At 34.8% G+C, this 26,741-nt stretch overlaps 1 protein-coding gene across 1 annotated transcript in view; it reads left to right on the top strand.

Annotated features, from left to right (window-relative positions):
- Positions 1 to 26,741, top strand: part of DNAI4 (dynein axonemal intermediate chain 4) — a 74,130-nt gene that overhangs the window by 23,458 nt on the left and 23,931 nt on the right. Inside the window, 5 exon segments of the mRNA XM_045199382.2 lie at positions 9,920 to 10,076; positions 11,772 to 11,911; positions 14,810 to 14,965; positions 19,263 to 19,454; positions 25,466 to 25,671. Of these exon segments, the coding sequence (XP_045055317.1) occupies positions 9,920 to 10,076; positions 11,772 to 11,911; positions 14,810 to 14,965; positions 19,263 to 19,454; positions 25,466 to 25,671 (851 nt within the window).

Here is a 26,741-nt window from a genome sequence, read left to right as displayed (position 1 = left end):
ACTATCCATACAATTCTAAAAATTTCCAAGGTGACTGTCTTACACCACCAGCCTCAGGAATCACAGACTAGGGTCCAGAGAGTTCTAGCCCTGAAGCTTCCAGTCATCCTCTCCCAGGTGAGTCATTACGAACAGTGCTAACTTCTGCCAGCAAAGGGATTCTCCATTTTGTTTTGATTCTGTAAATTTTGTACCTTTGCATATTCCAAAGAAGCAGTACTCTTCCACAAAGCCTCCTTTTTGGCTCTTCTATGACTGGCGAGCAGCTCCACAATAGACACATTAGCCCATGTTGCAAAGAGAGTCCATTATGAAGCCTGTCTTCCCAACAGGCCAATTGGTATCATTATTTAATAAAGAATGTTCTACCTTCTAAAATCCAAGGGAAAAAAAAAACCCATGAGATAATGCAAAGGATTATGAAAGTGAAGGTAAAAGAATGAGGAAGTAATGGTTGATCAACAATACTGGAAGAAATGCTCTGCTTCAGGGGCATTTGCCTTGGAGTACAGTAAGGGTATCTTTTCCTCTAAGATGATAATGAAGGATTTGTGAAAATATTCATATGGTTGGAAAAGTGCTTAATAGAATCTTCTCTTTTAGAGATGGACTCTTATTTAGGGGTTAACAGGAATGCTTTCTGACAACAAGTAACAATACCTAACTACCATTAGCTTAAACAAATAAAGGCTTATTTTTCTCACATTAAAAGAAGTTAAGAGGTAGATGACTTTGGGGACTTTGATTTTGTGGCTTAATTGTGCCTGCTCCACTATTCCCTTAAGCCCTTTCATGCTTCTCACCTCATGGTCTCAAAATATCTACCCCCGCTGTGGGTATTATATCCACATTAAAGTCAAAAAGAAGGAGAAAGGCAGGGGTACCAGCCACATCTCCCAAATTGGGAAAGAAAAGGCTTTCCCAGAAGACTTTGTTCTTCTTGTTTGTTTTGGCTTTAACCTTGTTGGCCAGAACTGTGTCACATGGACACCCCTAGTTTCAAGAGAGACTGGGAAAGTTAAATACTTGATTTTCCAGCCTCTATTAAATGAAAAGAGGCAAGGGAAGGGAGAAAGGCTTAGCAATGAAAATTTAGTCAATCAGCAATATCTGTTGCAGAAGAGAAACTCATCTTCTCCGAGGGAGATAAGGAAGATTGGGTTATTGTCATGACCACCTCCAGCCCTCTCTACATATATTCTTGCTACCATCCAATTTTTGTTTTTCCAAGCTGTATCCAGAATGATCTGTCTAAAGACACAATCTAATCACAGTCTCCCCTGCTTAAAAACCCTGTTTTTTCATCCTTTTCCTACATAAATAAAGGATGTGCATTAGAGAAGAAATAAATGAAGGTTAAATAAAATCTTTTTTGTTCTTGATCTTAACCTACTCTACAAGAAAGCTAGTTGTTCAAAGATATAATAGAAACAGCTTATTAGATGTATGTAACATATGGACAAGTTAAATGAATAAGAGTATGGCACAAAGGATGGGAAAAAGAAATTGGGAATGCTCTGTTATAATGTACCTGTGCTACATGTGAAGAGTTATAGTGTTATTTGAAGGTTGAAGAGGTTATTTTTAAATGTATACTGTAAATTCCAAAATGAACCACTAATCTGTTTAAGAAATATATATGTTATGCCAAGAAAGGAGACAAAATGAACTTATTGAAAATGTTTAAACATGAGAAGTCAGAAAAAGAGAGAAACAAAGAACAAAAGAAATAAGCAGAAAACAAATTCAAACTTGCTAGAAGTTACATAATGATAAAGGAGTAAATTTCACAAAAAAGATATAATCTGAAACATTTATATACCTACTTACAAAACATGAGAATATGGGCAAAGTTGATACCACTGAAAAGAGAAAGACAAATCTACTATTGTGACTAGACATTTCACATCATCTGTCAGTAACTGAGAGATCAAGCAGGCAGAAAATCAATAAGGCTAACCTGGATAGCACTATCAACCAACTTAATCTAGTTGACATTTATAGACTATTCCATTCCACAACATCAGTATATATATTCTTCTCAAGCTCACATAAAGATTCACCAAGATAGAATGCATTCTGGACACTAAGGACACCCTCAACAAATCTAAAAGAATAGAATACAAACTAAGTGCTCAGGACACAACAGAAATCAGAAATCAGCAACAGACAGCTGGAAAATTTCCAAATATTTAAAAATTAACACAATTCTAAATAGCCCATGGATAAAATGTATCTCATGTGAAATTAAAAAAACATTTTGAACTAAACAAAAATGAAAATACAATTTATCAAAATTTGAGGGATGAAGGAAGATCAGTGCTTAGATGGAAATGTATAGTACTAAATGCACTTATTAGGACAGATATAAAATTAATAATAGGCTTTTATCTTAGAAAACAAGAGAAAGAAAAGAACATTAAATCTGAAGCAAACAGAAGAAATAGTCTTTGAACAGAAATCAGTGACAGTAGAAACAGAAAAAAGTAGAGAAACATCAATGAACCAAAGCCTGGTTCATTGAAAATATCAATAAAATTAATAAACTTTTACCTAGACTAACAAAGAAAACATACAAATTGCCAATATGAGAAAGAAAGAAGTGTCATCACTAGTGATCCCATGGAATAAGAAGGAAAATAAGAAAGTAGTACTAAGAATTCTATACCCACAAATTTTGAACTTAGGTAAATGGGACCATTTTTTTTTAAAGATGCAAACTATCAAAACTCACTTGATGAGAAATACATACTCTTAATAGCTTTATATCTATTTAAGAAATTGAATAGTAGTTAAAAATGCCTTTCCGCCCAAAATATCAAATTCAGATGATTTCGCTGGTCAACTCTACCAAACATTTAAGGCAGAAATACTTTTATTTTTAAAAATATTTTGTTTATTGATTTTTAGAGAGGGGGAAAGGTTGGAAGAAAGAGGGGGAGAGAAATATTGATGAGAGAGAGAAACATTGATTAGTTGCCTCTTATAGGCCCTCCTCCTGGGGATTTAACCAGCAACCCAGGCACATGCCCGAATCAAACCAGTGACTTTTTGCTTCAAGGAATGACACCCAACCAACTGAGCCACACTGGTGAGGGTTAAGGAAGAAATACTTTTATATAGTTCAGCAATTTCCAACCTTTTCCACTTCATGGTACACATAAACTAATTACTAAAATTCTGTGGCACACCAAAAGATGTATTTTTTGCCAATCTGACAAAAAATATAGGTATAACTCTGATTCATTCCTATCAGATAGTTATTGTTATATAGGCTGTTGTCATTTTTTTATTTGACTATTTAAGGGAAAGAGGTCAGTATTCCTGACTAAATAGCCAGGTATTGCATGTTTTAAAAATATAGCTGACAAGTGTGCCATGGTACACTGGTTGAAAAGAGCTAACATAGTCTAGTCCAGGAAATAGGTAAAGAGGAAACATTTACCAACTACTTTTGTGAGGTAGCATTGGCTTAATACCAAAACCAGATAAAGACATTATAAGAAAATTTTAGGTCAATAATTCTCATAAAACATAAATGCGAAAAAATAAAATCTTAGACAGTGTTAAGTGAATGAAAAGGCAAGCCACTCACTGGGAGAAAATCTTAGAAAATTACATATATGACAAAGAACTTGTATCCAGAATATACAAAGAACTCTTAAAACTCAACAATAAAAAAACCCAATAAAAAAAGAGGCAAAGAGTAAGAACAAAGACTTCACCAAAAATGTAAACATATGGAAAAATAAGCACATGTAAAGATATTCAGCTTCATTTGTAGTTAGGGAAATGCAAATTAAACAATAAGATATTATTACACACCCAGTGAAATTGCTAAAATAAAAAAAATGGCTATACCAGTTGCTAGTAAGGATATGAATAGTTCCTATTGCTACCTAATGAAGCAATAGGAACTCTTGGTCTGTACTGATGGGAATACAAATGGCACAACAAATTTGAAAGACAATTTGGCATTTTCTTATATAACTAAACATAGTTTTAACATATAACCTAGCAGCTCCACTCCTAAGTATTTTGTGTGGATTTGAAAATATCCACATAAAAACCTGTACTCAACTGTTTCTAGCCATTTAATCATAATCACAAAAAACTGGAATCAATTGAAGATGTCCTTCAATAGGTGCATGGATAAGTGAACAAGGATACATCTATACCATGGAGTATTATACAGCAATTAAAATAAATGAGCTATAAATCTGCACAACGGCACAGATGAACCTCAAATACTTACTGCTAAGTCAAACAAGCCAGTCCGAAAAAGCTAGTGTGTTTATGATATTCTGGAAAATGCAAAAGTGAAGATACAAAATATTGTAGATCAGTGTTTGCTAGGGACTTGGAGAGGGTTGAACAGGTGAAACTGAATGTTTTAGGAGGTGAAACTATTCTGTATGAAACTGTAGTGGTGGATACATGAAACTATGCATTCGTTAAGTCCTACTAACTTAACAGCACAAAAAGTGAACCTTAATCTACATGAAAAAAAAAAAAAACAATGATAGGACTTCTGGCCAAGATAGAGGCATTAGGTAGATACACTTTGCCTCGTTGCACAACCAAAAGGAGGACAACAACAAATTTAAAAACAAAAAAAAACAGAACTGCCAGAAAATTGAGCTGTATAAAGTCCAACAAGGAGTTAAAGAAGAAATATTCATCCAGACTGGTAGGAGGGATGGAGACAGGCAGCTAGGGCAGAGAGGACACATAGCAAGGCAGCAGTTGGAGGACCAGGTAGTCCCACATTTGTGTGCAGATAAAGCAGGAGGAACAATTAGGGAGCAAGACAGACCATGCAACCCAGGGTTCCAGTGTGGTGAAATAAAGCCTCAAAACCTGTGAGAATTGAGGCAGCGGGAGAAACTCCCAACCTTACAGGAGAGTTCTTGGGGAGACCCATGGGGTCCTAGAACATACATAAACCCACCCACCTGGGAATCAGCACCAGAAGAGCCCAATTTGCTTATGGGTAGCTGGGGAAGTGGCTGAAAGCCAGCCGAGAGCCAAGCAAGTGGCATTGTTCCCTCTTGGACCCCTCCCCCACACATAGTGCCACAACACAGCAGCATGGGTTGCCCTGCCCTAGCTAATACTTAAGGCTCAGCCCCTTACTACATAACATGCATGCTGAGACACACACACACACACACAAGGCCCAAATGAAAGAACAGAGCAAAGCTCCAAAAATAAAACTAATCAATGAATAAATATCCAACCTATCAGACACAGAGTTCAAAACACTGGTAATCAGGATGCTCACAGAAATGGTTGAATATGGTTGCAAAATAAAGGAACAAGTGAAGGCTATGCAAAGTGAAATAAAGGAAAATGTACAGGGAACCAACAGTGACGGGAAGGAAACTGGGATTCAAATCAATGATTTGGACCAGAAGGAAGAAATAAACATTCAACCAGAACAGAATGAAGAAACAAGAATTCAAAAAAAAATGAGGAGAGGCTTAGGAACCTCTGGGACAACTTTAAATATTCCAACATTCCAAATCATAGGGCTACCAGAAGGAAAAGAGGAAGAGCAAGAAATTGAAAACTTACTTAAAAAAATAATGAAGGAGAACTTCCCCAATCTGGCAAAGGAAATAGACTTCCAGTAAGTCCAGCAAGCTCAGAGAGTCCCAAAGAACTTGGACCCAAGGAGGCACACACCAAGGCACATCATAATTACATTACCCAAAAGTAAAAGTAAGGAGAGAATCTCAAGAGCAGCAAGAGAAAAGGAGAGAGTTACCTACCAAGGAGTTCCCATAAGGCTATCAGCTGATTTCTCAAAAGAAATCTTTCAGGCAAGAAGGGGCTGGAAAAAAGTATTCAAAGTCATGAAAGGCAAAAACCTACATCCAAGATTAGTCTATCCAGCAAAGCTATCATTTAGAATGGAAGGGCAGATAAAGTGATTCCCAGATAAGGTCAAGTTAAAGGAGTTCATCATCACTAAACCCTTATTATATTAAATGTTAAAGGGACTTATCTAAGAAAAAATATTAAAAAATACGAACAGTAAAAGGACAACAAACGCACAACTATAAACAACTGAACCTAAAACAAAAACAAACCAAGCAAACAACTAGAACAGGAACAGAATCACAGAAATGGATATCACATGGAGGGTTACCAGCAGGGAGGTGGAGGGTGGAGAATGGGGGGAAAGGTACAGGGAATAAAAAGCATAAATGGTAGGTATAGAATAGACAGGGGGAGGTTAAGAATAGTATAGGAAATGGAGAAGCCAAAGAACTTACATGTACATGGACAAGAACTAAGGTGGGGGAATGCTGGTGGGAAGGTGGGTACAGGGTAGAGGGGAGTAAAGGGGAGAAGAAAATGGGACAACTGTAATAGCATAATCAATAAAGTATATATTTTTTAAAAGTACAGTAAAGAGACTAAAGGACACTTGAATGGAATACAGACTGTGACATCAGAATCTAGTCCCTCTTTTACAAATGTATGGCATCACCTCACTGAAAGAGTGAAGGTTGCTGAGGGGAGAAGGTATAGACCTACACGGTGTTGAAATTATGTAGAGAGTGTAAGATTTAAAATGTGGAACTCATATAAAACAGTATACTCTAGTTAATAAAGTCATTTTCCATACGGGTATGGGTAAACAATTCTGAACCATGATACCTGTGTACTAGGTTTGAACACATAACAAATGGAAGGCAGATGGTGGAAAGCAGCTTTTGCACTGTTGTTGGAGTGGGACATAACCGACAAATAAGGGGAGAAGTGTCGAATTACACATGTGGTACTGGATGGGAATCAGAGACGTTAATATGAACTCATGTTTAGCTTAATATAGATCCAGATCGATACATGTATATATACATGGGTTAGTATAAAAACAAATATTTCCTATGTACATATAAGTTCTTTGGCTTCTCCATTTCCCATACTATTCTTAACACCGCCCCCCCACCCCCCAGCTGCTAGGAACAATGCCTGAAGGCCTAGAAACAATGATATCCCAGTAGCAATAGCTACACAGTACCCAGATTTTTGTTTCTAATACCATTCTCCAAAAAAGGAACCAGGGATCTCTGGAGAAATGATGCACACTAGCGCTACAGCAGGGAATGTATAAGATGACCAGAAAGTAAACAAGAAAAAGCTGTAATAAGCAAAAATGGTGGGGATATGTGAAAGAGACACAGCAGCCAACACAAAGAGCTTCCATGTTCAAAGGTGGAATATTTCAACAACAAAATAAGTAGTGTAATATTGGATTATACCCTCAAATATAAAGGAAATACCCATGAGTCCATACTTATATAAATAAATGATTGAACAGGTGAATAGATTGGGGAGAGTAGACAAATCTCCTGTACAAAAGAATTCCAAATAATTTATATAGATATTCCTCCTTCAAGAAGGTGGTGCTTAACTCTCCATCCTGTTTAAGTGTGGTCTTTTCGTATTGATTGCCTTCTGAAGAGTGTCGGGTATGGAGGAGAGAAGAGTACTTGATGGCAGACAGACTTGACAAATACTACCTCGGTTTAAGGGTAGCATCATCAGCGGTAAGTCATGCTGATGGCATATATCCTTGATATGACATGATGAGAATGACAGTTGACCTCTGTGGCATTCTTTCCAGAAACCCATAACCCCTCCCTGCCACCAGGCAAACCCAAATTGAGGGACATTCTATAAAATACATGACCAGTACTCCTCAAAACTTAAGGTTGTCAAAAACAGGAGAAGTCTAAGAACTGTCACAGACTAGACAAGCCTGAGGAGATATGATGACTAAATGTAAAGCATCTTGGATAAAATCCTGGGAAAAAAAAGGACGTTAGTTAAAAACTAAGACCATTGGGATGAAAGATAGCTTTTGATAATCATGAAGTATCAATATTAGTTTATTAGTTGTAATGAATGTTAACAATAGGAAAAACTGGGTTGAAGCAAATTTTCTGTATATGTAAAACTATTCTAAAATAAGAGGTTTATTAAATGTTTTAAAAATGTCTAGCAGTGAGTTCCAGCAATCTTTAATATGCCTTCCAGGTGATTTTAATGCATGCTGAAGTTTGTGAACCATTGCTTTACTGTTTAATCAAAAGGAAACTTATGATTAGAAAAGCTTGTAATTTTAGTGCAAGGTATGGACCAAACAGCATCATACACACAGATGTTCTCAGTGAATAAATGAATAAGTAATAGATGTCTTTTGCAGAAACTCATAAAGAAAGTATCTTGGTTTGCATATGATTTATTTGTGAGGAGGGGTAAGAATAAAATGCCTTTGTGACTCAATTGTATTGTATTACATAATCGTATCTCACCAATTCTGGCCAAAGTAGGAGCCAATGAAGGCTTCACAGATTGCTGTCTATTAGGGTCTGCAAAGGTAGCCAAATATGGCATCTCTTTTCTTCACACAGTTCTGAATTAATTGAAAAATATGGTAAGGGTAGCTATGACAGATAGGAGCCAAAATATTACAGATAAAGGCCTGCTATTGAACTCCCAAATTTGACAAACCTACCCACTCATTCATCAAAGGATCTAGACCACTTCAGGCCCACCCCCACCCTCTTAAGAGGCACCATAAGTACACTTGTGGAGAGGAGCCAAGATTGTCATACTGCAGCTCCCTCTTTCTGGAAGAACTACCACGGGTAGAGAAGATGTGTTCTCTCCATCACTGACAGTAAAAGGAGCACACAAGGCAAACTGATACATTTGTGATGCTTTTCCAGGGAGAGAGGGATATGTAGTCAAGATTGAAATGTAAGCCCATTTTAGACTCAGGGATCTGACCCATGAAATAGATTCTATAGGTATATGGGGAAGTTTCCAGCAATTTCTCAATATATGCCAAGTTTAAGCAATATTTTGACAATGTTTGATCCAGGACAAAAATTTGTTTGCCAATCTAGAGCTTTGTCTATGATTGACAGTTACTCTGCCATTAAGTAGAAGATTGACTAGACTATTACTTTCCTGGAATTAGTGGAATTAGTAACTTTTATATTTTTAGGATATAAGGAAGGCGTTTTTCTCAGGCTTTGGGCCTTAAGAGAAGACTGAGCCTTAGTTTTTGGAAAGTGTATACCCTTAAGTTTTATTTTTCTTTTCTTTTCTAAATATTTTATTGTTGTTCAGTTACAGTTGTCCCCATTTCCCCCCATTAAGTGTTGTTTTTCTAAAGCTACTCAAACTTTACCCTTCCCAAAGACTAATGGAATGCTGCCTCACACCGTGTTTTTAACAGAACACATTGAACTCTGGCCTTGTCATGGCTCTTTATTACCCACACAACTAAGTCCAAACTCCCCCATCCCTGAATGAAATTTTTTAAGGACCTTGGGCCTCTGACTAGCCTAAATGTATTATTTGTGTGGATATTGAGCCTATTTTAATCCTATATTTAATCCAGAACGTCCACTGGAGAGTCTTTAGTTCCTGGCAAAGATGATTACAGGTGAGCTGTAATCTAAATCAAAAGAAAACTGATAAGAAGGCCAAATAACAAAAGGTTGTTGATACAAACTAGAAATTAGCTTAAACTCAAAGAAGGGTTGCATACTATTTCCATAAAATACACCTGCCCATATTCTTGAGTAGTATCTACGGTCACTGATCCCATTTTCTCTTTTACTATTATGGGATGGATGTAATGGGATGCCCTACGCGTTAAAACTACAAGTAAAGGACTGGAGTAGGCATATTGTTATATTAGGAACAGAGACTGTTTATGGGCTGAAAGATCCAGTTTGTAAGCTTCAGAGGGATTGAATAGGCTACCTCTCACAACATGGCCAGTTCCTTGACCATATAAAGCCACCTGTAATGTATCATCCATCACGATAACTTGTGAAATGAAAATTTAAAATAGCAATTAGTAAATGATTTTTATTGTGTATTTTAGATTTACGAGTTATGAGGAAAACACCTGGAAAAATTGTAACAAAAGAAGACATGGAGAAGATTGTAGAAATAATACTCACAGAGACAGAAACACTGAGACTGTTTAACCTACCAACAGTCATGATTTCTGTAGAAGCTGAAGAAGCTGCGAAAGTAATGTACGTATGGTTCCACCATCTACATTACTTCTGTAATTTAAATGCTAAGACAGAGTTTCTTGTTCTTTTTTTCTGTCCTTGGGAATTAGTGGATAAATACTCTAGTGTATGTGCCTGGCAAAATGATATATGTTACATATGTGCCTTATGAAATTATACTTATAGTGATTACTTTGTATGTACTTTTTTCTAGAGGAAGAACCTATAGCTTTACCATATCCTTTTAAAATTAGGAGAACTACTAAGTTAAATCATAAGAGAAATAAAGGAAGCTTTCTAGTCTCAACATAGGTTTTAAGGATTTTTATGCATATATAAATTATTTTCAATTTAAAAAGAAAGGACCAACAATTTTATATTCAGAACTGAAAAAGGACATATGTCATAGGAAAATAATTGACTTTAATACACTAGACCATATTTTCCATTTCTCTTTATTAATGAATATAAACAGATTACCAGTTTTTGCCTCATGTAGTTTGAACCACTGTTGTTAGGTGCACACACATTACGAATTGTTGTCTTTGAAGAATTGACCCCTTTATCACTATGTGATGTCACTCTTTATCTCTGATAATTTTCCTTGCTCTGAAGTCTACTCTGTTTGAATTAATATTGTCACTATAAATTAATTATTAATTCAGTTATTCAGGTTATTTACCTTCAGATATAATTTGAATATGATGTGTAGTACTAAAAAGTCCACTAAAATAATATTTTGGGCATTATTCTTACCCAAATATAAAATATTATAGAATCGTTTGCACTATAAAATATAAGTATATAAATGACAACTACTAGGATCAAATGACTTTATTTACTAGGAATAAAGAAAGTCATTTCACAATGATAGGAAGGTATAATAATTCTAAACTTGAATTTTCCTAATAAAAGAACCTTCAAATATATGAAGCAAAAATTGGAAACTTGACAAGTATCCCATTAAAGTAAGATATTTAAACATACCTCTCTTATTTATTGATAGGTCAACCAGATAAAAATTAGTATAGATATGGAAAATTTGAACCAAAAATGTAATTTAGTGGTTTTACATCGAACTTTACATTCCACAATTAGAGAACACACACTCTTTTCAGGCACACATGGAACATTTATAAAAATCATCCATGTACAAAGCCATGAAACAGTTAAAAATTTTCAAAGAAGTGATATTATACAAAATAAATTCTCTAACCACAGTGGAATGAAGATAAAAATCAGTAACATATATCTTAACTAAATGATAGACACATTCATATACACATTTGGAAGTTAACAAGTCCATTTTCTAAATTCTTCATGAATCAAAAGACAAGTCATTGAAGAAATTTAAGAAATACTCAGAACTAAACAATTATGAAAATAATACTTATAGGATGATACAAAATTAAGTATTACTTTGAGGGAATTTATAGTTTAAAGTGTTTATATCAAAGTTCATAAAGTCTGTGTGGAGCTGGTGCTGGCATATTGTTGGTGGGCACTGAAAGTAGTACTGGGTTGAGAGGTATAGCGTAACAAATTCCTCTGTTGGTAGTTTAATGCAGTCTCTTCCTAAGGAGTTTTATGATCTCTCACGTTTGGCGCAATCCACATTAGGAAGGTAATTTTAAGAAAATATATAATATAAAGAGATGGTATGTGTGGTAATAATTAATTTTCATTAATTAGTTGAATATACTTTCTTTTTTATAGCCAGAGAAACAAGGATTATGAGAACCTTTGTAGAAATAGATTAGGCAATGACTTATATGTTGAAAGAATGATGCAGACTATTAACGGAGCACCAAAGAATAAAGATGTCCAATGTGACAAAATTATAAAGGAAGACAAAGGTAATTTATGCTTTATTCTGCTTGATAAACTGTCATGTTTTAATATGACAGTTTAAAATGATAGTTTAAGTCTGTTGATTAACAAGTAAATGTTAAAATATATAATGCAAAAATAGAATTAACTTGTCCAAATTACAAGAGGAACTGGGTACTGTGATATATAACTTTCAGAATTTGACCAATAAGTTAACAAGGAATAAATATAGATATAGAAGATTTGAATAACACAATTATCAGCATTGATTTTTATATAAACTATCATATAACTTTGTACTCTTCAAATGTTTATGAAACTTTATACAAACTAATTGTTTCTATTACAAAGAATAGCAACTACAACTAATACCATTTAAAATGTGCCAGACACTCAACACCACATATATATGTGTTATACACTCTCAGTGAATGGTATATATTTCACAATAAAAATTTTATTAAAATAACAGGAGAATTTACACTAAGGAATTTGAATACAGATCAAGTAAATGTTAAGGTTTTACAGATGTCTTCCTTCACTGATTTTGGATGAATGTGAAAGAGATTTAGAAGTCAGAGATGGAAATAAAAATATTATCTTTATTACTGATAAAGTTAATTGAAAAATATAGTTTTAAATCTGAAGCTAAGTAGACTTGCTTCAAGAAATACTTACCTTCAGAATAGAATTTACCAACAGCGATTGGCACAACTAGCTAAGTACAGACCTCCTCTGTAGAGGTGTGAACAGACCAGAATGCATACGTCTGCAAGTGAGTAGACCTAACCAAAGAGTGACTGAAAAGTGACTGAACTATAATTCCTTATATACTCTTCTATAGAATTGTCACTTCTCTTTCCTTGGTAATAAGTAAATGAGGGACATAGGCCAGGAGTGTTAATTTTGCTAAAGTTTCTTCTGTAAAGGTTCATAAAAAGTGAGGGAAAATTTTCCCACCTAACAGTATATATATAGTAATTTATGTTAAAAGTGGCATTATAGGTAAATAGATAATACAATAAATGTATTAATGTTTCCTGCTAACTTTTGAAAATATAGTTAAATTTACAACTTTGTAGATTTCATAAAGCTACTTTGTCTTCTAAATATATTATACTACAATAAGTTTTAAATACAAGTTTATATGATATGAGCTTGTTTTATTAAAATACACATATATTTGATGGCATACACATACATTTGTATGTGACTCTGGAAGGACGTATACCAGAATGTTAGCAGTTTATTATCTCTGGGTGATAGACATGCAAGTCATATTTACTTCCCTTTTTTTTTTTTACAGTGACCATATCTTTTTACTCAGCTAAAAAGTAAAATTATTTTTCTGTAAATGTAATATAGCCAATTGCTATTCTTTTACAGTCTGAATTAAATTGCTAATAAGGAACAATGTTTTTGCAGTTGTAAAAACTATTTAGACATATCTGAGACTCAAAAATGCTCAAAACACAGGTATAGATGGGAACACTTTTTCTGATACTAGTTAACATAGCTCTCTTTAATAGTGTCTAACAGTGTAAAATTGGAAGTTTATAATCATTCATTATTTACTATTCCATCTTGTAGATGATATTATGGTATGTGGTTTGAAATTTTTCTATTTCTTAGGTTAATTTATTCAAATGAACAAATATAAAGTTACCCAAAGTAAAATTACCAGTGTTATTATCTTCAATGAAACAACTGTAAATTACTCTAACACTTTCAATTTCTCTTTTTAACATGCATATTTATTTATGTAGCAATTATTTTATTAGTGGCTATGTAACAATATATGTCTACATGTACAACCTAATAAACTTTCAGTTAAAGGAAGAAAAAGAAGGTTAGGTCATTCAATATTCAAAGACAATTTCTTTCTATGGTCTTTTACTTTATGAACATGGAAATTATATCCTTTTCAATTCAGCAAAATGTACTGAGTATTTATTCTGTGTATGACTTTACTAGATACTATTAAAATAAGTTCAAAAGGTAGAAATGTTGTTACAAAATGTGAGTTAACACTCCTACTGATTGAAAACATTGTTAAACATCAGAGATCCTTCATTTTACATTATGAAAATAAAGCTTCTAACAATGAAGTAGTTGCATAAATTAAATCCAGATCCTGTTTTTATTTTCAGGGGAAAATTCTTTATTAAATCACTGTACTTTAATTGGAAGTTTAGTAAGTTCAGCATGTGAGAATATATTGTTACATGGTCACTGACAAAATAATTGGTACATGAGCCTTTCATTTTTATATTAGCAATGAAGGGTTGGGAGCATTTTTTTGGAGGCATTGTAATATTTGCTTATTTGAATAAATAAGATAAACAAAAAATTTTAAATAGAAGTTAAAAGCCATACTACTTTCCCAGTTTTTTGAGATCAGAGTCTGTCATTTTCCCAATACGTACAATCTTTTTACGTAAGTATATAGGATTTGTTTTGATAAATGGAATTGGATGATTATAGATAAAAAGTTCTGTAGAATATAATATGTGTTATATGTTAACCATAGTAAAGACACTTTAAAATCTTGTTACAACATGATTGTCTGGGCCCGTGTCGACATAGTCGGTACCAACTGACTGCCTCACGAGGTCATGCTGCACCAGGTTGGGGTAAGAGGGGGAGGTGTGGAGGTCAGAGAGGACGGCAAGGGTAATTTGGAGCTGTCACTGAAACACTAAAGTATTTGTAGGTGCTAAAAGTGTGAAGGGTAAGGATCTCTTAAGGTGTCTTAATAATTGATTTCTTTTTTATTGTTATCTACTTGCTGCCATTGTGGTTAAACAGTAATACTTTTTTCTAGACAGTAGATATTCTTATCTTAGATTTTGCTATGACTACTTATAAGCTACAAATGAGAATTTGGTATGTAGTAATTTTTACCTTTCTATCTCTTTACTTAGGCATAATGTCTACTGCTTGGGATTTGTATGATTCTTACAATGCTCTGGAACTTTCATCTGTACCAAAAAAACAATCTATAATTGATTTAAGTACTAAAGCAAGCGTACCTCCTAAAGATCAAGACCAAAGAGGGCCAGGAAGTATTATAGAAAAAAGTAAGTTTAGTTTTTTTAATGATGTTTTCACATGGCATTTTCTTTTCTTTTCTTTTTTTCCCCTTGGTGACACTGTTGCAGATGTTTCCCATTGCCCCCTGCTCCTACTTTGTTGTCTGTGTCCATAGGCTATGCATATATGTATATACATTCTTTGGCTAATCTCTTCCAGTCCCTCCCACACCCTCCCCTCCAAGGGGAGTCAGTTATCCCTGTATCAGATGTCACTGGTGAATATGTTCTCTCCTATGATGGAATGAAACCATAAATATCCTAGACAAAAACATAGGCAGTAAAATCTCAGACATCTTGCATAGCAATTTTTTTTTGCCGATATATCTCCTAGGAGAAGAGAAACAAAGAAAAAATGTTTACAATAAATTCTTTTTTAAGCAGTTACAATATTTTCTTTCTGGTGGACAATGAAAAGTATTTTTGTGTCTATATTCATGAGGGATAATGGTCTGTACCTTTTTTTGTACCTTCTTTGTCTGGTTTTTGGAAAACACACTATGATTTCTCTTTTTAAAATTGTTTAAAAATGTTAAGTTTACTGCCTAGGTTATAGTCTATCATGGTATATGTTCCCAGTATACTTGAAAAGAACATGTATTTGACTTTCATTGAATGTCAAGATGTTTTGGTTGGTGTTGTTGAGTTCTTTTGTATCCTTGCTGATTTTCTGTCTTAGTTATTCTGTCAAATCTTGGATTTGTCTTTTTCTTCTTTCAGTTCTATCAGTTTTTGCTTTACATAGTTTACAGCCTTATTTTTTTACTGCATAAACATTTAGGATTACTATGTCTTCTTGGTGCAATTATTACATAAAGCTGCTGTATGACTCTGGTAATTTTTTTTTTTACTCTCAAGCCAGATTTATCTGATTTTTATGTAGCCACTTCTGTTTACCTTTCGTTGCTTGCCTAATGTATCTTTTTTTTCATCATTTTACTTTAAATGTACATATATTATATATTTCAAAGAGGTTTCTTGTGGACATTACATATTTGGGTCATGATCTTAATCTATGTCAGTTTCTGACTTTAATTGGTATATTTAGAGCATTTGTATTTAATGTAGTTATAGATACAGTAAGGCTCAAGTCTGCTAATATTTGTCTTTTATTTGTTCTGTCTGGTTTTGTTTCTCTCTTTTTCTCCATCATTCATGTTGGTAATTCAAAATTTTATTTTACAATTTCACTTTAATTTATTTATAATGTTTTTGAGTTTTGTCTAGCTTTTTTAGTGTTGCTTTATATATGGCATTATACATACATAGCATCATAATGCACTGGTTTTGATATTTTGTTGGTTAAAGTATAGAAATCTTACCTGCCTTGTATCTTTTTACTCTTCCCTATTTATATATTTCCTCTAAATATCTAGTAGAAATATTTTTACATTTAGAACTACATCAGACAGTAGTTGACAGTATCAAACATAGTTAAGAAACCTCAAGAAAAGGAGAGTGTATTGTATTCATCCACATTTACCTACTGCTCTGTGTTCCCTTTGATGTTTCAGTATTCCTTCTTTTATCATTTCCTTTCTGTACATAGAACTTCCTTTAGCCATTCTTAGGGAAGATCTACTGGCAGCAAATTCTCTTAATATTCCTTTATCTGGTAATACTTTAACTTTCCCTTTCATCCCATAGAATACTTTCAGAGGGTATAAAACTCTGGGGTGAACAGTTCTTCTCTTTCAACACTCAATCTGTGTTACTTCTTTCTGGCCTCCATGAGTTCTGGTGAGAAATCTGCTGTTACTCAGAAAATTTCCCCTTTATATAAGGGGAAATTCTTTCTCACTGCTTCCTTGATGTTTTAGTTTTTGTTTTCCCTTTTCAGAAGTTTGAGTATAATGTGTCTTGGTGCGATTTCTTTGTATTTATCCTCTTTTCAGTTTACTTAGTTTCTTGTATCTGTGTGTCATTCTTCTTCGCTAAATTTTGGAAATTTTCAGCTATTATTTCTTCGCATACTTTTCAGTTCCTTCCTCTTTCTTCTCTCCTTCTGGCGTGCCAGTGATCTGAATGTTATTTGGTTTGTTTGTTTATTTCTCTGAGGTTCTGTTTATTTTTTTTCAGACTCTTTTTCTTCTGTTTTTCAGATAGGTAATTTCTCTTGTTTTCTCCTTAAGCTGAGTGACTCTATTCTGCTGTCAAAACACCTGCTTAATTTTAAAATTTTAGTCATTGTCTTCTTCAGTTCTAAAATTTTCATTTGGTTCTTTTGTTGATTTACTACAACTTTTTATTTCTTTTATGATATTTTCTGTTATTTCATTTGCTTCAAATGTGTTCATAAATATTCATTAAAACATTTTTATGATGGCTGCTTTAAACTGTCAGATAATTTAAACATTTGTCATCTTAATATTACTGTCTACTGATTGTCCTTTTTTTAAATTTAAGCTGAGATTTTCTTGGTTCTTGGTATGATGAATGATGTTTAGTCGAAACCAGGAAATTTGGGGTATTATATTATGAAAGTCAGGATCTTCTTTAAACCTTTCCTTAGCAGGCTTTATTTGACACTGTTTTGACAAGGGAAAGAGGAGTTCACTGCTTCATTGCTGTCAGGTGAGGTAGAAGTCCATGTTTTCTACTTGGCCTCCAATCACATTAAGGGATGGGGTCTTCTCATTACTGCTGGGTGGAACTGGGTGGGGATCTCTGGCTTCCATTGATAGCTCCATCATTGGGAGGGATAGGGAGTCTCATTACTGTTCCATAAGAGGCCTCAGTTGACACCACAGAATGGGAGTTGGCCTCATTACTGTTGAGCAGTGATGTAAGTTCTTATTTACCAGACTAACTCTGACTATTCTAGTTGGGAGGAGGGTCACCTTGTTACTTCCAGGTGGGTGTGAAATTCCATGTTTCCCAATTGGTCATTATGTTTGATAGGCATGAAGGTCCTAGTTCCCCACTGAGCCTTCCATGACATGATACCCACTGTAAGGCTGGGAGTTTGGGATACCTTGTTATAGCCTGGCACCGGTGAAAGTCTAGGATCCTCACTTGGCCTTTATGGCATGGGAGTTTTTCCCTGTGCTATTTGTCTGGAGTAGAGTAGTTATACATAAAAGTTTTCTATCTTGCAAGGTTGTCTTTTTCCTGGTCCTCTGGCTAGAGGGAGGTGGCTTCTTTTTAGACTTTTCTTTGTCTGCATGTATTTGTGTTTCCAAGTGCTGGCTTCTTCAGCTCCATGTTTGGAATATATGTGGCAATAAGAAAACCCAGAGAATTCACAACTGTCATTCCTTGGGCCCTGAGGACTCTAGTTGCTTCGTCTTCTTCCAAAGACTTTTAAAGCTTTCTTATGTTATACACACACACACGTATGTATGTGTGTATGTATATATGTATGTGTATATTTATCTTTCTTACGTCAGCCATATATACATCTATTCCAGGGTTTTTAGTTGTGTTTAGAAGGAAAAACAGGCAAAAATGTGCCTATGCCATTTTCATGGATGCAGGACTGCCCATTATTTGGTTTTTAAAATAAGAGTGTGCTAAGTCATGTGGTACACATCCCAATTCCTGGAACCTGTAAATATATTACCTCACATAGCAAAAAAGACTTTCCAGATGTGACTGAGTAAAGATCTTCAGAGGAGGAGATTATCTTGATTATCTGCATGGGCCCTATCTAATCACATGTGTACTTAAATGTGGAGGACCTTTCCCGGCTGTGGTCAGAGAGAGGTAGTGTGGCTGACTTTGAAGATGGGGGACAGGTGTGGGTGGCCTAGAAGCCGGAGAAGACAAGGAAATGAATTCTCCTCTAGAGCCTCTGGAAAGGAACATAACCCTATTGACTTCTTGGTTTTAGTCTAGTGAGACCTGCATCCAGACCTCTAACCTACAGTACTTTAAGGCAGTAAATTTGCATGTTTTTAACCACTGTTTTTGATAATTTATTATAGCATCAATAAAAAATTAACACAGTTGTATAATATTCATATAAAGCAATAATCAGATCAGACCTTCATCTGAAGATTCATTATCTTATTTTAATTGGAATGAAAATGTAGAGAGGTAAAAATTATCTATTGAAAGACAGTACATTTTTGAGTGGTTGGTAATTTCAAAATGTGATGATAAATGTATATCTTGCATGTGCTTGGTATATAAAGGATATTCAATAAATGGCTATTAAAGTTGGTGAGAACTGGAAGAAAACAAATAGTGATGACAAAATGTCATTTTTTAAATATTTAGAATGTATGAATTATGTAATATTATTTGTATTATTTTATCATAACATTATGTTTGTATTTTATAGATAGTGAAGCTAGTTCTATAATGGAAATAGAAAATGTAATTCTGGCTAAAATGCATGATCAAGAAGACCACTCAGATACAATATTAAAATCTGAAAAGTTTCAGCAGGACTTATTTTTCATGGAACGGGTTCTAATGGAAAATATATTTCAGCCCAAACTTGCAGCTTATCGGCAGCTTCCTATTTTAAAAGGTATTTAAAGAAATAATCACATTTAAACAAGCTCAAATAATTTTTAAAATTAAATGGTATTATTATTTCTAAATCTAATCTCAACTGGGTTATCACTCATGAGATACATGTTTATGTAGTTTTCTGCACTAAACATGTGAGTAACAGCAGAGTCCAACTAGAGAGCCCACAGTAAGTCATAGTCCCTGAGATTCAAAACTTCATAAGCATCTCTGGCTCCCTTGTCCTTGCATTAAATTATTCGCTCATATCCAACCTTTCTTTTCAATTGCCACTGACACTTCCCAGGTTCTGGTTTTCATTACCTCTCCTTAATTTCATTGCAGGATCATTCTTCCTGTTCTTATTGCTACAAATCTCATCTCATGTGTCCTCAGAATATTTTGAAGGATTTTAGAGATGATCTAATGCAACTTTCCAATATTTGAGTGAAGAAAATAAAGGCCATAGAAACTTTCTAAGGTTATATAGTCTATTGCAAAGCTAGGCATTCAACCAAGATCTTTTGATTTCATTCCAATTCTCTTTTCACTCTGCCATCCTGCTATGCTGATGTATCATAAACACAGGTTTGAACATGGCATTTAACTGCTAAAAAACCTTCAGTAACTCCCCATTGCCTAGAATAAATTACAAACTTCAAATGTGTTATACAAAGATAATTGCAATCTGGCCACAGACTACTTTATTTCATTGTATGACTTTGGAGACCCCAAAAGTTAACCATGGTAGATTTACCCGATAATCCCCAAATGAAAGCTAAACATCCCTGCCTTACCTCTGGTTGAAATATGCTTAGTCCTCTCTTGTACCCATTCCTCCCTCGCCTATAGTATTCCCATCTTTCATGTGTGCATTAGGCCAAACTGCCTCATGAAATCTTTTGTGATCCCTCAAGTCAAAAATCAAACTTCTATATGCCTACATCAAAAAAATATTTTACAAAATAGCATGTGTGACAAATCGTTGAAAACCTTTTGCTTACATATATCCAAGAGTATGAAAAACTACATCCCTTCTTTTGTATTAGGTTGCTATTTAACACTTTCGCCATACGTGTGTACTTTTAACCCTATATTTGAAGTTATAAGGTTGAAATTTACTTTATATTGTGCATTTTGATATTTTAAAAATTATTGATAGATCACTTCTTTAAATGTATCTCAGAAATGGAAATGCCATAGAAATAATTTTAATGAGAGAAGATTTACACACAAGTATATTTTAACTGTATAGTTTGATACATTTTGAAAATATATAAACCTGTGTAACTAATACCCTAATTGAAATAGACAATATGTCCATCAATCCTTTGTGCTGTGTTCCAGTTAAACCTCACCCCTCCCTACTAGAAGGCATTAACCTGTTTTCTCTTACCATGGATCAGCTGTTTGGGTGTGTCATATAAGTGGGTTCATAGAGTGAATATTCTTTGGTGTCTGGCTTCTTTCACTAAATGTTTTTGAGATTCATCTAGGTTGATGCGTATATAAGTAGTTTATTTTTTGCCAAATAGTTTCATTTTGTGAATATACCATAATGATTTGTATATTCATTTATCTATTGCTAGCTATCTGGACTGTTTCCAGTTTTGGATATTGTGGATTAAGGCTCTATGATCATTGATATATGTCTTTTTGTGTACATATGCTTTCATTTCTCTTGGGTAAATACTTAGAGATGGAATTATTGGGCTATTGGGTAGGTGTATATCACTCCATGGATTAGTTCATATTTTCTAGAATTATGTAGAAATTTAATTATTCATTATGCACTCTTTTATCTAATTTCTTTTCATTCAGGGAAATTAGTTTTAGATTCAGCCCTGGCTGGTGTAGGTCAGTGGATTGAGTGCCAGCCTGTGAACCAAAGGGTCGCTAATTCGATTCCCAGGCAGAGAACATGCCTGGGTTGTGGGCTGGTCCCCAGTTGGGGACATATAACAGGCAACCACACATTGATGTTTTTCTCCCTCTCTTTCTCCCTCCTTTCCCTTCTCTCTAAAAATGAATAAATATAATATTTAAAACATTATTTTTAGATTCACTTACGTTGTTGCATGGATCAGTAGTTCATTTCTTTTATTACTGACTTGTATTCCATTGTGTGAATATCCTGCACTGTGATTATCCTTTCACCTGTTGATTGATATTGGTTTCCAGTTTGGGGCCCTTACAAATAAAGTTTGTATGAACATTTTTGTACAAGTCTTTGTGTGGACATTTGCTTTCATTTCCCTTAGGTCAATACCTCGGCATGGAATGGATGGTTCATATGTCAGACATAGCATATTTAACTTTCTTCTTTTCTAATATGTGCCTTTTAGATACTGCTTTGGTTCAATTTTGTAAAATTTGATTATGTTGTATTTTCATTTTATTAAAAATATTTTTAAATTCCTTATGAGACTTTTTTATTGACACATGTTATTTATAAATATCTGGGTATATTATTAATATACTCAAATATTTTGGGATTCTCTAGCTATCTTTCTGTTATATATTTCTACTTTAATTCCACTGTGGCCCTAAATTATACCTTTTTTAAAAAATTATTTATTTATTTATTTTTATTCATAAATTATACCTTGTATGACTTCTATTTTTTTTTTTAGATTTGCTAAGGTTGTTTTATGGTCCATAATATGGTCTATCTTAAAGAATGTGTATGGCACTTGAGAAGAATATGTATTCTGGTGTTTTGGGCCAGAGTGCTTTATAAATGTCAGTCTGGTTAAGTTGGTTGATACTGATGTTCAGGTTATCTGTATCCTTACTGATTTTCTACCTACTCATTCTATCAGTTATTGAGAGAGGAGTGTTAAAATCTCCAACTGTAGCTGTGGATTTGTTTATTTCTCCCTTTAGATTTATTATTTTTTGTTTTATATATTTTGAAATTGTTAGGTACATACACATTTTGGGTTACTCTGACTTCCTGGAGAACTGACTGCTGATTTTTCCAATTCATACAGGCAGACACCTGGGGAATACATATGGGAATGGGTATTAAGGGTGCAGGATAATAATGGAAGGAATATAAAGTCAGATCAGGCCAAAATTGTTATATGAATCCATTAAGCAGAGATTCTGGATTTAGTGTTGTAGCTCAAGAGATTAGAAGTGGCTCTAACAGTTTGTTTGTTTGTTTGTTTTGGTTTTCTAATAACAGACCAAAATGTGGCCTTCACTAAATGAGTTGAAATGTCAGAACTAACCCAGTATACTGTAGAGATAGGTATTCAAAGGCTTAGGGACATTGGAATGTCAGAGTGAATTATCTTGTTGACCTTATCATCCACTCCAGGAGGGTACAGATAACACACTTTTCACCGCATTGTAAGAAAAAAAATTGTGAGGGGGAGCTCCTACATCCTTTTTTTCAAATTATAAGAGAGTTACATTTGAAATTATAAAAAGTGGGAAGAGGGGATTACAGGAACTACTATAAAGGACACATGGACAAAACCAAGGGGGAGGGTGGAGGTGGGGGAGGGAGGTGGGTTCAGCTGGGGTGGGGTGGAGGGATGGGGATAAAAGGCATACAACTGTAATTGAATAACAATAAAAATTAAATTAAAAAAAAAGTTACATTTCAAACCTATATGATCCTGTTGGCCGGGGTCACCCCAATACATTTAATTTAAAAAAAGAAAAGATAGTTACAGAGGGAGTAAAAGTGAGCAGTAGAAGAAATAGCTAAGGAAACAAGTTGCAGAGACATAAGGCAGGCCCTTGGAGCTTAGGAAAGTACACTCAAAAAGAAGATTCAAGCAGGCGTACTACAGGGTAGGGGTGGGGAAGGAGAGAGAGACTAGTATCCTTGAAGAACTCTGCGGTCACTCTTCTCTGTAGTTCAGAAATTACAAGAACTGCTGCCACTGAATGGGGTAATTAAATACAATAAAGATCATTGGATCCTGAGGAAGCAGGAGCTGAGCCGCACCACCTAATCACCAAAAAAAATAAAAAAAGAAGAAGAAGATGTAGGCGTGGTTACTATAACAGACAAAGCAGTAACCAGAACAGTCTGGCTCACAGAAATCTATGGCATTGGCTAGTTAACCATGACACTCCTAAAAGGGAAATCGATAGATAGTGTATTAGGTTGCTAGGGCTACCATAACAAATTACCACAAACTGGGTGGTGTAAACAATAGAAATTTATATCTCAAAGTTCTGGAGGCAGGAAGTCCTAGATCAAGGTGCAAGCAGGGTTGATTTCCTCTTAGGCCTCCTTGACTTGCGGATGGTCACCCTCTTGCTCTCTTTACATGGCCTTTTCTCTGCAAGTGCACCCCTTGGGTCTCTCAGTATATCTACATTTCTTGTTTTTATAAGGATACCAGTCGTATTGGAATAGGACCCATACCAGCAGCCTTATTTTAATGTAATCACCTCTTTAAAGCCCTTGTCTCCAAATACCAGTATATTCTGAGGTACTGGAGGTTAGGGTTTTAATATATTAATTTTGTGGAAACACAATTCAACCCATAATAAGTAGTTTCTTCCTAAAGTCTTACTTGATCTGTATAGGCAGAAGAATTCTAGGTCAAGTGAACAGAAGTCTTAACTTGAAACACCCAAAGTCATAATCCCTCAACCGATTTCTAACCAGTTTATAACCCAGAACTCATTGAATAAAGGGGAGACTGGATCCTTTTGAGAAGGGATCCCCTTGGCAGTGTAGTGCAAAATGTATCCTGTTAATATTTCTTCCATAGGGACTAGAGTCTTTTACTAGAATTCCAAGGATTACTGGATGCTGGCTCTGAACTGACACTAACTCCCAAAGACCCAAAACATCACTGTGGTCCACTAGTCAGAGCGTAAGGACATACAGAAGTCAGGTGAACAATGGGGCTTCAGCTCAGGCCCATCTCACAGTGGGTGCAGTGGGTCACTGAACCCACCCAGTGGTTATTTGCCCTGTTCCAGAATGTGTTTGAAGAGAAATTTTCAGCCAATGGCAGAATCTCCACATATGATTGTTGACCTGTGGAGTAAGGGCTATTACGGTAGGAAATGGCTAAGTGAAAGCCACTGGAGCTGCCTCTACCTACAAAAACAGCAAACCAGAGCAATACCATACTTCTGGAGGGATTTCGGAGATTAATGCCACCGTCAGGGACGTGAAAGATGCAGGAGCATTGATTCTTACCACATCTTCCATTCAACTCCTCTACCTGGTTTGTGTGGAAAACACATGAATCTTGGAGAATAACAGTGGGGTTATTGCAAATTTAGCCAGATGGTGACTCCAATTGCAGCTCCTGTTCCAGACGAGGTTTCCTTGCCTAAGCAAATTAACACATTCCTTAGTACCTGGTGTGTAGTTATTGATACAATGAGTACTTTTTTTTTTTCAATACCTATTGGTAAAAACCACCAGAAGTATTTGCTTTTGACTTGCTAGGCCAACGATACACCTTTACTGTCTTACACAGGAGTATATCAATTCTTCAGCTTTATGTCATGATTTAGTCTGCAGGGAACTTTCCCTTCAACAAGATATCACACTGGTCCGTTATACTGATGGCATCATGCTGACTGGACCTAGTGAACAAGAACTAGACTTACTGGTAAGACATTTGCATGTCTGTGTGAGATATAAATCTTGCAAAAGTTCAGGGACCTTTCACCTCAGTTAAACTGCCTGTGGTGTGGAGTATGTCGAGAGATACTTTCATCCAGCTCCTCTTACAATCAAAAAAGAGACATGAGACCTAGTGGGTCTCTTTGCATTTTGGAGGCAACATATTCCCCCTTTGAATGTGGCACTCTGGCCCATTGGTCAAGTGACCTGAAAAGCTGCTAGCTTTGAGGGGGCCCCAGAACAATAGAAGATTCTGCAACAGGCCAGGCAGTGATTCATGGTTCCCTGTAACCATATGATCCTGCAGATTCAGTGGTGCTCGTAGGGTCAGTGGTAGATGGAGACGCTGTTTGGAGCCTTTGGCCGGCTCCCACAGGTATACAAGACAATAACCTTTTTGTTTGATCTTATTTTAGAACCAGAACCTGAAGAGCCTGAAGACTTTTCAGAAGGTGAAAAAATTGAAGAGATAGAAGAAGAATTTAAGAAGGAAGAAGAAGAAATAGAAATAGATGCAGAACAATCAATAATACCAGCCAATTTGGAACGACTCTGGTCCTTTTCCTGTGACTTAACCAAAGGCCTTAATGTGAGCAGCCTTGCCTGGAATAAAACAAATCCAGTAAGTTATTGAATATTTTAATAATCTAACCTCCAGCATTTAAGGGCCATTGTCAAGTCCTTGAACCCCTAGTTTTAGAATGCCTCTACACATAGTTTATGTTTCAAAGAGGGGGAAATGCAAATAGTTACAAAAAATATTTTTCTCCTTTAATATAAAAACATTACCATTGTTATTTTAGGAGATGTACTCGGGACATGACATTCTGTGAACCTGTATCAGATACTGAGAATCGAACTAGAAAATAGTATATAATTGATTTATTTTAACATTTACCAAACTCAAGTACCCCAATTTGTATTCTCCTTAAATTAATTATGTTCAGAAGTATATACTTCATCCAGTAACAGTGAAAATGTGCAAAATAATTTTGAGATTCCTTAAAATGCTATCACTATTAATAATAGTACTTAAATAGTACTTACTATGTACCGGGCACATTATAAGCATTTTACTTGTATTTACACAAAAACTCTGCAAGTTAGGTATTAATTTCCCCATTATGTTGATGAGAAAATTGAAGCACAGAAAGGATAAACAACTTGCCTAAGGTTATGCAACGTGAGTGAAACAGCTAGCGTTCAAACCCACACATCTGCTTCCAGGTCTCTTGCTCTTAACCACTACACTGCTAAAACTCATCGTTAGACAAATTCGATGAATCATCAAGCTGGGGAACGGTATGTTTGCTTGTAAAAAAGAGATGATTATAGAGTACTGAGACTTATTTTCTCCTGGGGTATATACACTGCTTCCGAAGACATGATTTTCAACTAGTTATTCCAAAATCCCTTTATGTAATGGCAATACCTTGGGAATAAATACTTAGTGTATTTTTAAAGTGATCAAAACTCATTTATATGTTTGAATTGTACTATGTATAAGAATTAGCCTTATTATTTTATATCTACATCTTTTAAAATACTATGTGAAAATAGGATAGTTGTTATGGTTATTAAAATAGAATGTCTATAATCATTTTTGTTGAAACCTAAATAGCATGTAATTTAAATTATGTATATTATTTTTAATGAAAGAGGATACTTTTAGTATGGATTTGTCTTTATAAA

Source organism: Desmodus rotundus, chromosome 3, assembly GCF_022682495.2.
Source record: "Desmodus rotundus isolate HL8 chromosome 3, HLdesRot8A.1, whole genome shotgun sequence".
NCBI classification, from domain to species: Eukaryota; Metazoa; Chordata; class Mammalia; order Chiroptera; family Phyllostomidae; genus Desmodus; species Desmodus rotundus.
Note: the sequence above shows the minus strand (reverse complement) of the source record. Positions and strands in the feature narration are given on the sequence as shown.